General features: G+C 32.1%; 1 protein-coding gene and 1 long non-coding RNA gene across 2 annotated transcripts; one reads left to right on the forward strand and one right to left on the reverse strand.

The window, feature by feature from the left end:
- The first annotated feature begins 168 nt into the window (after positions 1-168).
- Positions 169-1,122, forward strand: LOC114756255 (uncharacterized). The gene has a single exon (XM_028945186.1). The coding sequence runs from the start codon at positions 169-171 to the stop codon at positions 1,120-1,122; it is 954 nt and encodes a 317-aa protein (XP_028801019.1).
- Positions 1,123-12,315: 11,193 nt separating this feature from the next.
- On the reverse strand, positions 12,316-13,403 carry LOC114756258 (uncharacterized). The gene is made up of 3 exons (XR_003741432.1): positions 13,200-13,403; positions 12,963-13,119; positions 12,316-12,852 (listed from the first exon to the last, which is right to left on the reverse strand). It is a non-coding gene; the product is annotated as an uncharacterized LOC114756258 (long non-coding RNA).
- Positions 13,404-15,321: the final 1,918 nt, after the last annotated feature.

Raw genomic sequence — 15,321 nt, forward strand, 5'->3', positions numbered from 1 at the left:
TGAGGCTCCCATGGTGCAACGTTATTGGATCGAAGCATTTGATCGTACATTGAGAGATATTATGCATGCTAATTTCCCATTCGGTGGGAAGTCAATTGTGATGGGTGGTGACTTCCGTCAAATACTCCCTATCATACCTAAAGGTTCCAGAACTGACATAGTAAATGCATGCGTGACTTCTTCATATCTTTGGGACTATTGCAACATTTTTACGTTGACGAAAAACATGCGCTTATCATTTCTTCGATCGAAGAACAAAAGGACTTGCAAAATTTCTCAAAGTGGCTTTTAGATGTGGGAGATGGTAATCTTGGTATGCCTCACGATGGCATAGCTGAAATTGAAATCCCTGATGATCTTTTAATCACTAATTATGATGATCCTGTTAGTGCCATTGTATCTGCCACTTACCCTGATCTTTTGCAGAATTTATCAAGTTTTGATTATTTCAATGACAGGGCTATCCTTGCACCCACAATTGAGGTCGTAAACCAAGTAAATGATTATATGTGTTCTCTTTTGCCTGGCGAACATGTTGAGTACTTGAGTTGTGATTCTGTTTGCAAATCATTCAATGATAATGATTGCTTTGAAGATTTGTACACGATTGACTTCTTAAACACTATCAATAGTTCTAGCATGCCATTGCATAAATTGTCCTTGAAAGTAGGAACACTGGTGATGCTGCTTAGAAACATTGACGAAGCATCAGGGCTGTGTAATGGAACTAGGTTGCGTGTAACAAAACTTGGCAAGACTGTCATTGAAGCAGTAACATTGAATGGTTCTAAACCCAACCAGAAAGTGTTGATCCATCGCATGGACATGAATCCCTTTGAAAGTCATTTGCCTTTTCGAATGACAAGGAGACAGTTCCCAATCACTTTGTCATTTGCAATGACAATAAATAAGAGTCAAGGGCAATTGTTACGTTATGTGGGATTATATCTACCGAAACCTGTATTCTCACATGATCAGTTATACGTTGCCCTATCCAGGGTTAGGAGTATGGGTGGTCTGAAGATTCTTGTACACAATGATGTTTCTAGTGCGAGTAACTTCACTACGAATGTAGTCTTCAGGGAGGTTTTTCGAAATGTGGATCCAAGCATGCAGATTTAAAATTAACTGAGGTGGCAATCTTATTTGTGGTTCATATTCATGTTGAATTTATCATCATTTGTAAACGGTATATTTTTATTGTACATGCTTTAGCTATCTCCTTACATGTACCGTCCATGATTGAACTCTGTTTTTCATTGTTATTGTAGCCACTACCAGCATCTCTTTGTCAACTAGCTACTCTGTGTTCATGCATTGCTGTCATAAAAATGTCCGATAGTGACTATTTCACGTTATGCACTTTGGTAGAATTCATTTTGTTGCCAGGTTATGTCTTAGTTGCTTCTTCTAGGGAAAGAAGGATTGACGAATTTTTTTAAAACTAATAATGTTGTTTAACTTGGCAATTGCTATTGATGAATACTATAATACAATGATATTGCGTCTTGGATTATTTATTATGGTTTGAGTGAATGGGAAGTGTTAAATGAAATATAATTCTTTTTGTGGCTACTATTTATGAGTTGAGGTTTGTATCAGGTTTGATGAAAGGGAGGAAACCGGTTCTTCAATTGGCAACCTTGGATTCATATGTTTTTGCCGAGAATTTTGGAATGATTTGTTTGAGTGTCATTCTCTAAGCATTGGTTGTAATGGTCTTCAATTAAGAGTTGAGTGGTAGAGATTCTAATGTGTTTTGAGAATTTATTTAATTGAAGTTAATTAGTCCCGCGCAATGCGTGGGGGAGATGATGCTAGCGTCAGATAAGACTTCACATGGTTTTTTCCCTATTATTATAAAACCCATTATTATTCAATATACCAAGGGCAATTGTGGAAAAAAGTTTTAATCTCAGACATAATCAATGGCCCAACTGTCATGTATTGGTATGCGGAAATTGGTTAAAAGAGATCAATAAAAAGGACCAGAGTGGTATGCTCCATATTACTATTCACATGAACAGTAGTGGCTTAATTTAGCATTTGGACTCACGTGTTGGGTTCCATGCTAAAATCCTGTCTCGAAAGTAGAAGAGGGTAAACCAGCTTTATGACCGAAGAGCGTGCATACTGATTTTAATCTTTTCCCTATTCGAATTCCATGGTTTTAATGATGTTGATCAGATCATTGCGGGCATTTTTTTTTTCCCTTCCAACTGTACCAAAGTATTGAAACGGCAACAATTTCAGAAATGGCAGCAATTTTCATGTTCGTCTCTTTACTTTGTTTTTGTTTTTTAGGTTGAGGCATGTCCTATGGCTTACCTTTCGCTAAGTTTTTTTGCCATAAAACTATAGTTTTAGCATTCCACAAAGTTTTAGTCGTGTTTAAAAATAAGATGATTTTTTTCAACTATAGATAAAACTGTACTGAAAAAATAAATTGACATTTATATTCAACTTGGGTTTGCTAAATTTCCAATCAAATACTTCATGTCATTCTATTTCATATTGATATGTAATACTAAATGGTTCATTCTAAAAGTAGTTTTCACATCCATATAAATTATATTGAATTGATTTGTTAGAATCGCTATAATAAAAAGAAACTGCTGATTACACTTGAGTAAATCATCGCAGCATCATTATTTGTTTATAAATTATAATATTGTTTTGCTGCCACTATAGAGTGATAAAGGTTTCATAATAAAGTAAATTTTACTCATGCATTGCACGGGGAAGTCAATGCTAATTTGTATTAATATGTAAAACCTTTTATGTAATATCATTTTGAATGTCTTTTTCTTAAAAAATAATTTACAGAAATTAATTAAATTAATTATTTATATAAAAATATGTTTTGATTTTTTTAAAATAATTCCCAATCCTTTTTTGACCGATCATAAAAGAAATTAACTATCCCCTTTGTCTCCAAGCCTTCAAAAATTAATGAGGATGCACAAGGCCAATCATAGTTAAGGTCACGATTGGTAGGTGGGATTCATTTTTGATGGAATGGTAATGGGATTGGGAATGAGACTTTTATTTTATGTTTGGAAGGAATACTTGTATTTATTTTATTTTATAATAAGATATACATAATTAAAAGACTATAATACTCCTTTGTGTTTTTGGGACTCCAACCTTGTGCAGCCCTATGAATGTGAAACAGCAGAATCATCTACACACATATATATTTTTTCAAAAAAGTACATTAAATTTTGCCTGATTTTAAAATTAAAAATAAATAAAAATAGATAATATATTTTAAAAATCAGAAATGGATAGTTGGGAATAATAATTAATGTTGCTGTAAATGAAAAGCCTTAAGGTACGAAATACGAATAAAAAAAAATTGCATAGATTCATCATCCTCAATATATATAATGAGGCAAATTGAAACCCTTTTCAAAAAATTGCAAATTAATTAACTAACATATAAGCAACATTAACAGTAGATAATAGAAAACAGAAATAACGGTAAACTAGAGCTAAACTTACATATTCTAAATCAAAAATCTAAATAGGGGCATTTTTGTCTTTTGAGTTTTTTAATCCTAGGATTTAAAAGCCATTACCATGGGGGAGGTGGGATTGTATAATCCCACATATGTGGTATTGTTCAATCCTTGGTAATCCTCAATACCTCACACCAAACATCACAATTTGATCCATCCCCTCCCCTTAATTCCACTTACCAAACGTGACCTAAGATCCCTTGCACTCAATTAAAGGCAAATGGTCCCTTAATTCCTATACTTGGAGAAAAAATTTATAAATTAAAGACAAAGTAAATTAAAATCTTATATCTAATATGAAAGCAAATCATTTAACTAATTTTTATATTTAGAGCCGCCAGAATTAATAATTTTTGTTTACACATGTTTTCTCTCTTTTTAATATTTCTTTGTTTACTATCCACCCCAACCTAAAGTTATTATCATATTCTTATATTCATTAAGCAAAAAGTATACATTTAATCTTTTAATTTTATATAATATTTTATTTTAACCCTTTAATTTTATAAAATATTTTTTCCAATTTTGACTCTTGCATTATTAAAAGAATGTAAATATAGAAATTTTAAATGTCACAAAATATTTTCAAATGCTCATATATTAAATTTATTTTAAAAAATTAATAATTGTTAAGAAAACATTATTTGATATTAACAGTGTTCGGTTAGAAGAATATAAAAATATTTTATAAAGTTAAGGAATTAAACTAAAATCTTATGTAAAATTATACCTTCGAAGATGTATTTCTATTTTATTCCTCGTTCTAATAAATTTCTAAATTATATTTTTTACAATTATATCAATTTCCTTTAGTTAAGATAAACATCAAATATTAGATTAAAAATCTAACTAATTTTTTAATATATATATATATATACTTGAGTAAATATGTTGATAAATGTTTGTAACGAAGATCTGTTTAAAAGTTTTGAATTATAAATTTAAATAAATTTTTAGAATTTTTTTCAGCTCTCTTGGCTCCCAGTCAATTTTAAAGCTACAAGAATCCACAGAACCTCAACAGAAGTGGGTCCAACAATAAGCGCGCACACATTATAGTGCCGATTTTTCTTTGTTGGTGAACTTGAAATGACAGTGGTAAAGATTAAGGCAGTAACGAAGCATAACTTGCATATGTACAGCCTAATACTGTTGGCAGTTCTAGGAATAATAAATAATTATTAAGTTGTGAAGGTTAAATAGGGATACATTGAACTTGAAATATGTTTTTACAATTTGAAAAAATCAAAGTAAATAATTTCCAATGAATGTGATAAAATATATAAATTATAAAATTTATGATTTAGACCAAAATAAATAAATTTTATAACATATTAGAAATTTTAAAAATAATAATTATTTTATAAAAACCGTTTTTAGGAAAAATAGATGTCTAAATAATTATTAGGTTAAAAAGGGATATTTTGGCCAAAAAAATTTTTAAATTCAAACTTAACAGTCAACTAACATTTTGGATGGATGGAAATAAAATTTTAAATATATAAAGGAGGTTTATGTAATATATATTTTAACTATAAGAGAGGTTTATATATATTTTCAAAATAAAAAAGAGTTTTCTATAATTGAAATAAAATAGAAAGATGATCCGTGTATTTTACTCTTCTAATTTTTATCTATTCATTATCATATATTTATACCCGCACTTTTTTGAGTTTGGAGATCCAAATTTAGACGTCTGTAGAGGAAAAACTAGATTTAAAGGTAAATTGTAAAAGTGAGCAAGGATTTTGTTGGAAAAAGAATTTTTTGTGCTTTTAACGTCATGACTCATTGTATCGGCGGGGGGGGGGGGAACGTCATGACTCAAATTATTTTAACGTAGTGACTATAAATTTGGGAAAATCTCATTTAAATATAAGGAAATAAATCTTAAATTAGGTTGGTCAATTCAACAAATCCTTAATTAGTTCAATGACTTAATTTTGAATTTGTGAATGTGGGTTACTTTATCACATTGCCCTCATTTTTTTTTCAAAGCCACATTTTTTTCTGTTTTTCCCCCTTCCAAAATCATGTTTGCATATGACTAGCTGTGGATATTTAATTATTTACATTAGATAAAATAGTTGAGAAGAATGCAGAGTAGTGGAAAAGGGCATTGAGTGTGAGCTTGGATAAATGATATATAAGTAATCATCATGAGAGAGAGACATAATGGCATGAAATTAAAAAGAGGGAAGGGAAGTGATTAAGATGAAAAAGTGGTTGAATGGGAAGATGTTGAGGATGGTGTGTTGTGTGGTCAGAATAGGAAGGCCAATGTCTATGTGCTCTGCTTTTTAGATTTACAAAGGGCTCAGAAGTTGAAGCCCCACATACGTGCGCCCTTCAAACACAAAATCTATAGAAAGTATCAAAATATTAACCGAAGTCCAATCATGATTCGTACCCCTCATCTTTCACAACACTTTCATCTCACATCTCTCATTCATCCACACATATATTTGGAATTAATACAATGGCCATGAAAAGCCTGCAAAGTGAGCCTCTATACTCCATATATAAGAGCATCATCCACATAAATTAAAAGGGCTTTTAGCATTAAATTAGCAAGTGTACACAACGATTGGCTTCTCTTGATAAATTGTTCAAAGCAACAATTCAATGTTATGTTGAAGGTGCTCGAATTTCGCCGATCCATCTTCAAAGCAAGTGATCCTGAGAATTGATAAAACAAAGTGATCATACTGAGAATTGATAAGACACAATGTTTCTGTGAGATTATAAAAAAAAAAAAAAAATTTTCAGCTCTCTTGGCTCCCAGTCTATTTTAAAGCTACAAGAATCCACAGAACCTCGACGGAAGTGGGTCTAACAACAAACGCGCACACATTATAGTGCCGATTTTTCTTTGTTGGTGAACTTGAAATGATAGTGGTAAAGATTAAGGCAGGAACGAAGCATAACTTGCATATGTACAGTCTAATACTGTTGGTAGTTCTAGGAATAATAAATAATTATTAAGTTGTGAAGGTTAAATAGGGATACATTGAACGTGATGGTTAAATAAAGACAGATAGAGTAAAAGATTACTTAAAAGAATACTGGGGAGGCGTCTTGAATGTTAGAAAGAGGTTTGAATTTGCGTGTAAAATGGATGGGTCAGGCCTCATGTTGCTGAGTCTACAATACTATAAAATACCCCATATTCACAAATCCCAAATTGGGTCTATTTGTTGACGTTTTTCCCCAAAAGTGAGGTCTGGAAAGATTTCATCAAAAGATTGGGGGAAAATTGGGTAACAGCAGATCTACTTTCTTTTGACAATTGGTTATAGCTTAATATATTACTCGTCCACTTGATCCCTGGTCTTGGGCATTTGGTGAATGTAACAGAGCTGGTTGCTGACTATGTCGATATTGGAGGACAATGGAATAGAAACAAGCTAGCAACAGTCCTTCCCCTGGCATATGTTGACCATATTTTGTGTGCACACCTATTTCGTGAAAAAAGAGCACAGGGTAAATACACTTTGGAAACCATCTACTGATGGCCAATTTACAATTAATTTTGCTTATAAATTTCTCCTTGTAGGTACTGAATAGCAGGTGGACAATATTTGGAAGAAAATTTGGCAATTACAGGCACCAGAGAAGGTCAAGTATTTCATGTGGTTGTTTTCATATAGAAGAGCTCATACAACAGAACTCAGACAGAGGAGGGGTTTCGAGATGCCAACAAATTGCCCCTTTGGTTGTGAGGAACTTGAGAATGATATGCAATTGATTCGTGATTGTACTAATGCTATCCATAGATGGCAGCAATCAGTTATTGGTCTACTATTTTGGAGTCATTTTACTTCCCTTTAAGAAGTAGACTGGGTCAACTGAAACCTCAGTCATTTTACTTCCCATATGTTGGATATTCCTTTTTATATCTTTAATCACCCTCCACCTTTTTAGGAAGAGGTGGACGATGATAAGAGATTGCCCTTGATCACATTACTTCCCATATGTGTTATTTGATGTTTTTGCAATGATTATTGTTTCAATTCAAAAAATATTGAATCCTCCTTCCCATTCTTCTATTTTCCTAATAGAAATGTTGGTCTCCCTTTTGATCAATGTCAAAAACATAATAAAAAATCCCTTATATATGTTTGTTTACCTGATAAAAAATATATATATAATTTGTCCTTGATCACATTACTTCAACTGGATGCCATCTTCTATCTGACAATTTTTGTTTGTAGAATCTGCTGTAAAAATTGCAAAAGGGGTGCAAAGTGTATCAGGAGTTTAAATCCTAGCCAAGGACATGTGGTTTCTTTCTTCCCTTATCTCGATGTTTTACACTCCAGTCAAGATGAACAGGTAATAGAACTTGACACAATTATTTATTGATAATAGACCATTTTGCAAAATTTAACTAAAAGCAATAATAATCCAAATCCTGCATTTCTTATGCTGTAAACACTAGTTGTATAAATAAGTTGGTGAAAATGTATCATAAGATCTAGTGGTCAGTCACAACTTGCACTTTACAAACTAGCATTAGGAGGGAACGCGACACATAAATATTCATTAAATATAGCGAGCATATTAAATATATAGGACTGACAAGGCAGAATTTTTTTTTTTTGGACATATTTCACAATTCATGTCATTTACATAATTCAAGAAGATATTTTTTCCGGTTCTAAATATAAGACTTGTTTTGTAATGTAATTTATAATATAAAATAGATTTATATTTAGGACCGGGGAAGTATTAAATAATTTATTTTTTATTTTGTCCCTGTTAAAGCACTCGTTAGTGGTCAAATAATATTTATTTAAAGAGTATTTATTAATAAGTCTACAATATTATAGACTTTTCAAATATTAAGTTGTTCACAAAACAAGCACACCAGAGAGTTAAGAAAATTATGTTAGAAAAATGTTTGAATCTACAAGTGGTCCATTATCATTTACATTAAAAACCACATTTTTATTATCATTTATATTGTATAGGTAATAGAGCAACCCCACAAAATAGGTTAGTGATGAAAAGAATGAAAAGAAAGTATAATTCCACTTCTGGGACCACATTTTCATTTTCATTGCATTATTTCATTTATGGTCAGTCTTATAAGCCATAAATAGATAATATAACTCAAAAGATTAAATCATGGCAAGATTGGAAATTTTGTGTGATTTTTGGCCATCAAAATAAAGGAAATTTTGTGTGATTTTTGGCTATGAAAATAACAAAAAGATCAACAGATTTTTCATTAATGACTATTTTTATTTTGCGTTTTGCCTAGTATATTGAAGTTTTTCCTGGCATTATTTGCAAAACTTACTACGAATGTTGATGATATGACGAAGGAAGAGATGTTAAACATGTTAAGATTAATGATTTTTTGGATAACTGCAAATATTAATATATTAAATTGTAGGAATTGCAACCATGAGATTGAAAGCTAAGATATAGCCAATATTTCATGAGTATTTTTTGCTGCTGCTGTTGATTCTTCTAACTTATTTAGGAAACTGGAGCTTAGAAAATTTAATTGTGAAAAATAAATCCATATGACTAATATTAATTATGAAGTTACTTTTTTTCCTTTAATAAAAAGCACTCATCAATTCTCCTAAAACATATAGGTACATGGCATTGACTTTTCAAATTTAAGTTGTACCAAAAGAAGTTGATGCAACAAAAAAGAAAAAAAAATCACATTAGCGATCCATAATCATATTAAGGCAATGCTTTTATTATCCTTAAATTATGTAGGTCATAGAGTAATTCCAAAATGTATATTAGTGATGAGAATAAATTGTCACTGTAAGAAGTGTAATTTTACTTATCGAATCACATTTTCAGTTTTATTGTATTAGTTTAATAAGAGAGAATACTTTCAAAAATGGGTTAACGACAAGACATCAAAGAAACAAACAAATATATGTAAAAAATCTTTGGAAATAAAAAAAATATTGGCATGCAAGAAGTCAAATTTGTATTTTATATATCACATACGAATGATCTTATTAAAAAAAGAATCTCCTTGTGAATGATAAAAGCAACAGCTAGATTTATTACTCATATTGGTAATGATTGGTGACTTTTTCAAATCTTTAAAATTGTATGAGCAATGATCATTTTTAAGTTAAAGCAAAACTTGAAGAAAATTTTAGAGATTCTTTAATTCTTTATCCAAATATAAAATATAAAATAATCAATATGAATATTAGCTAGTTAGGTTTCCCGGAAAGAAGAAAAACACACACGCACACACCAAATTTTACGCTTGAAGAAAGATCAAATTAAGAAAGCATCTCATAAAGTAACACTAAAAAAAAAAAAAAATTTGAAAACAAAGGTGTGCATACTTGATGAGTCTAAAAGCAAAAAACCAGGCCCAGTAGATCAAGCATTAAGTGTCATGTCCTTGGATCGTAGGTGAGCCCAACCCTTTTTCTAAAATTTTGTTAAAAAAAATATTGCATAAATAGTTTTAATTTGAAATTTAAAGTAACACTCATTTAATCTTTCTGAAAAGAGAAATTCAGTAAATGACGATACATTCAACGTTAGATTATTTTACTTAATGGCAAAAAAATGTTCAACATATGATAAAGACAACATATAATCTACTCTAAATCCTGGAAGGTTATGCCACCAAACTCTTTTTAGGCATGTTCTCATAGACCAACATCCTACTAGTCTTTGATCAGATGCTCTTGAGAGCCTCTTCACTGCAATTTCCTGTCTATCTTGCAATTCTCTCTGTAAGAACATGTTATGAAAAAGCAGTTACTTCATAAATATTATTTGAAAAGATTTTGAGCTTCACGTGATTAAATTACTTTGTAAACAAAACGACAAAGCCACATCATCCAAACTTATTATCATAATTGAAGTTGTATCATGCCAGTTGAAATGATTCCAAAATCAAAGTGTCAGTTCCTCTAAATCGGTTAATTTCATGTCTTCAGTTTGGTTTGCACCTTGGTTTGTTAGATGTAATCCTACTTTGTTCCACTGTTTTCTTTCCTTCTAGCTGAGTTAAAACATAAAGTGAAAGAAATGAATGAAAGAAAGACAGTTAGTTAGTTAGGAGAAACAGAACATTCTGCTGTGTTCACCAGAAGGTCCAGCAGTACACTACCAAACAAATATGCAGAAAAAAATGATAGTTAATTTACTGCCCTTGTAACTATAATGACTACTTTCAACTCCTTCTCTTCATCTGTATCCATAGCAGTACATAATTTAGAATCTATATACTGACAAGTTGAGAAATAAACTTAGCAAGAAATATCATTATATTAAACTTTTATCGAAATGTTGTATCTGCCATGACTACTTTCAACTCCTTCCCTTCAGAATGGGCATGGTAGATATAACGATCCGCTCTTCCACTTGAGAATCTTACAACGTCATTTAAGTTTCCAATCCAAAGACATGCTGCCAATAGCAGCATCATATGCGTATGCTGTACAATTGTACTTATTTAAGCATTAAATGCTGCATCTGTCCTGAGAAACAAATGACTGATAGCAAAATCTGGCACATTTGTCATTGGCAGTTTCAATAACCTCTTTATCTTGATTCAGCACAAGAGTCTTGTCCTCAGATATTGCAAGAATCCCGGATAAATCTCAGATGATTCCTACAGAGCGATTTGTTGGATTTTAAGAGTTGAAGAGTCCAAACTCAAATGCACCATTGGCAGAGTTTACAGTTTCAGAATCTCTGATGAATTGAGGCTCTCTAATGATGTCCAAGGCAATGCTGAAATCTACACAAAAGCCAGAAAGTACAAGAACAACAGGTAATAAGTTTTCAATTGAATTAATTCCCATCATTTGAAAGAATGCTCCTTAATTGCAGAAGCTTCATATGCAAAACCAAAGGGACCTATAAGGTTATTATATTTGCAGGTAAAAGATTAATCTGTTTGTTATTTAAGAAGTCATAATTTTTATTCTTCTTACGAAGCGCTACTTTGAAGACTGCTTTTTGTCACTATGCTAGTTTACCTCTTTTAATCTTTTTGTCCAAAGTACTCCCTCCTTTCTATACGCCTTCATTGCAATGCATATAAACACACTCCTGCATGTATAAATATTGCTTCAGTGATCCGTGAATGACTGTTTGAGGCAGCAAAACATAGCAATTTTTTTATATTTTTAGTTTCTTATATATATATATATATAGAACAAAGTATTGAAGCTCAATCCAGGAATCCCTTGCCAATGCTTTATGTACTATTCTTCAAAAGCTGGTATGAGAAGTTTTTTTGGATCATTGCCAAAACGTCGTAATATTGAATCCTCTTTCTCGTTTATCTATTTTCCTAATGAAAATATTGGCCTCCCTTTTCTATTCCCTCTTTATGTTTCCTTGCCTGATCCACATTACTTTAACTGTATGCCATCTTCTATTTGACCAACATCTGACAATTTGTGTTTGTAATATGAATCGTTGTAAAAATTGCAAAGGGATGCAATGTATATCAAGAGTTTGAATCCTAGCCAAGGGTATTAGCCAAAAAGGTCCAATCAATGAAAATACTTGTGTGGGGGGCGCGCTTATATTCTCCTTTCACAACTTCTCATCAACATGTGAATTCTTTCATCCCTTATTTCTTCTAATATGTTTTACAGTCTTGTCAAGATGAACAGGTGATAGAACTTGCACAGTTCTTATTGATAACAGACCAGTTTGCAAATTTAACTGAAAGAAATAATCATCTAATCCTACACACGTTAGGTGCATTTCTTATGCTGTAACACTAGCAAGGTAAATAAGTTCTTGAAAAATATATCAATAGACAAAGTGCACAGAACAAACACAAATCACATCATGATTTTACAAACTAGCATTCGAAGGAGGGAACATGACACATAAATATCCATTAAATATTGCGAACACATTAAATATTTAGGACTGCACGGCAGAAAATTTTTTCACTAGAAACAAGGTTTATGCCTACCCTGTTGAAGATGTTGAAAATATGTCTGATATATCTTAGATCTTCCAAATGAAACAGAAACATAAAAAATCCTATCTATCTCGCCTCAAACTTTGAGATAGTTACATTATTGATGGAACATAAGACACCATTATTTGGAGTTTTCTTTGCAGTACAAGGCATAGTTTGTCTAAGGATGAATGCAGGTTGGCTAGGAGGAGAAATATCCACAATCTCACTTTGAAGCATTGACATTATAGAGGCCATGGTGGGCCTGTCTTTTGCAAGTTCTTGCACACATAGAAGACCTATATGTATGCACTTCAACATATCCTTGCCAAAGCTTGGATCATATATTTGCGGATCAATTAGAGGTATAACATTGCCAACGATCCATAACTTCCATGCCTAAAATAATTGACAGAAAAGAAGTATAACTGTTATAATTTAATGTTTTTCCCGAAGAAGGCATTCTTGAGTTATTTTATGAAAGAAAGGTACAAATTGGAGAGGCTTACAAATCCTAAAAGTGTGAAAGATTCCGCATCTTCATAAAAGCTGGTATTCTGTTTTTTTCTTCCACTAATAATCTCTAGCAACAAAATGCCAAAGCTAAAGACATCAGACTTCTCTGAATAGAGTCCTTCTGTTGCATATTCTGGAGGAATGTAGCCACTGCATTTAAACAATACATCTCTAAGCTCTCAATATGTCATTGATATTATTTTCTTGGGCAAAGGAAAAGGAATACTTACTATGTTCCAACAATTCTTTTAGTGTTTGCTTCACCTTCACCACCTCCAAAAGTTTAGCTAGCCCAAAATCTGATATCTTTGGATTCATTCCTTCATCTAATAAGATGTTACTTGGCTTCAAATCCCTATGTATGATGCTTAATCTTGAATCTCTGTGGAGATAGAGCAGTCCTCTAGCTATTCCTTCAATTATGTTGAAGCGCTTCCCCCATCGGTCGTTTTGAGTATTAATCTGAAAGAAAAATGTATTGGATCGGAAAACTTATTGTAAGAAAAATTGATGAAGCAAAACTTGTGAAGTGTAGAAACATCCAATTTAGTAAACCACCATGTGCACAAAAGTATACACTAACCGAAAGATATGTGCATCCAAACTTTTGTTTGGCATGAATTCATAAACCAATATCTCTTCTTCTCCTTCAACGCAACACCCAAGAAGTGTAACTAGGTTTTGATGTTGAAGCTTAGAAATCAAGTCCACTTCATTGATAAATTCTTCCATACCCTGTCTAGATGATCTAGATAATCTTTTTATAGCAATGTCCTGTCCATCTTTCAAACTTTCCCTACAATAAAATGATTGCAAAAAGCTAATTGCTATGTTTTGAAAGATGATAAACCGGACCAAAACCACCCTGTCCAAGTTTATTTGGTATGTCAAAGTTGTTTGTTGCAGTTGCTAACTTTCTAAAATCGAACAATGATTGCTCTTGAATATGAGTTGCCTCAGGGGTCGTTATCCTCTTGCTGCTGTGAATTTGTGTATGCATTTCCCCTGTGTTCTACCCATTTTTTTCCACATTATTTCATTCAAAACATATGTTGCTATTCTAATACCAGGTTACTATAGATAATTAACCATAAGTTCTCATATAATCTGTATCGAGATGATGAAACTCAAATGCTCTATAGATTGGCTATGATTTACGTGTCCTTTCTAGATGAAAAAAGCGCTCTCTCTGTTTCTCTCTGTCTCTTAGTCTCCCATTCCCCCTCCCTTCCTCTATATAATGTGAAAGAAAAAGAGAGATAAACTAGAAAGGAGAAATATGACTTCAGTTTTCAAAGAAGGATTTATCCACCTCAGCATTTGTTAAATATAAGTTAAAAATTAACAATAATTCTTCTTCCCCGAAAAAAATATTATTAGATTTTGTGTAGAATTACTTTTTCATTGACTAGCTTGTTTTTATAACTGTATGCTTTTGTGTTTTCATATATTTTTGTCATGCAGGTGCTCAAAAATCAGAAACAAAATCATTGATCCCTTGAATGAGGTGTTGCAATGAAACTGAAACTCACCCTTTGCTTTGAAACTTTTTTCCATACAAAATATCCAAAGGCAGTAATGAGAACTATTCCCATCAAAACTGATATTAGAATAGCTGTTGTCATTTCCTCCGGTCTATACCTGTATCAAGGGAAGAACATTCAGATAAATCTTCATTTTTTGATGACATAAGTTCAAAACTATACCTTGTACATTATCATTAAAAGAGTTAAAAAAGAATGAAGTTTCCCAGTATTTATTGTCAAATTCAGTCATAAATTCATAAATTTGAACATCTTATTTTTGCGATCAAGCACACCTAGTTATAATTCTAATGAAGAACCTAACAATATAAACTGCAAATAAACTAAGAGGTGCCAGTATTTACATGGATATTAAATGACATAATATGTGAAAGGCATAAGATAAAGTAGATAAATTGCTTGAATTAAATTATAGTCTCCCCAAAGTTAGAAGGTAGCACTTCTGCATGATCTGGTAGTTTATCCTCTCAGCTTAAAAAACCCATCTGTCTTGCTAGCTTGAGAACCATTTTTGTCTCTCACACTGAAGTACTTTTCTTCTCATGCATCCACTGGTCCAGTTCTGCCTTGCCCATTCTTTCTTTGTTCTTTGGTTCAAACCCTCTCAAGCAGCTACAGATTGGTGAATTAAGTGAATTGCAGATCCCGGATGGGCCACATATGCCATAAACATCACACTTAGATAAGGACTTTGCCTATTAGGTTCCCAAATATTGTCCTGGAAATTCCAAATCATTGGATTCACTATACCTTGAGAATCTACTATAGTAGTCACTAAGCTTGACTTGTCTGTGAGATCATAAGATAG

The sequence above is a fragment of the Neltuma alba genome, unplaced genomic scaffold, assembly GCF_004799145.2.
Source record: "Neltuma alba isolate B1F8T4 unplaced genomic scaffold, ASM479914v2 tig00010379_pilon, whole genome shotgun sequence".
Taxonomy (NCBI): Eukaryota; Viridiplantae; Streptophyta; class Magnoliopsida; order Fabales; family Fabaceae; genus Neltuma; species Neltuma alba.

Bases quoted from the DNA above. Each gene is read 5' to 3' on its own strand.
- LOC114756255 (XM_028945186.1), top strand. From the start codon at position 169: ATGCGTGACTTCTTCATATCTTTGGGACTATTGCAACATTTTTACGTT.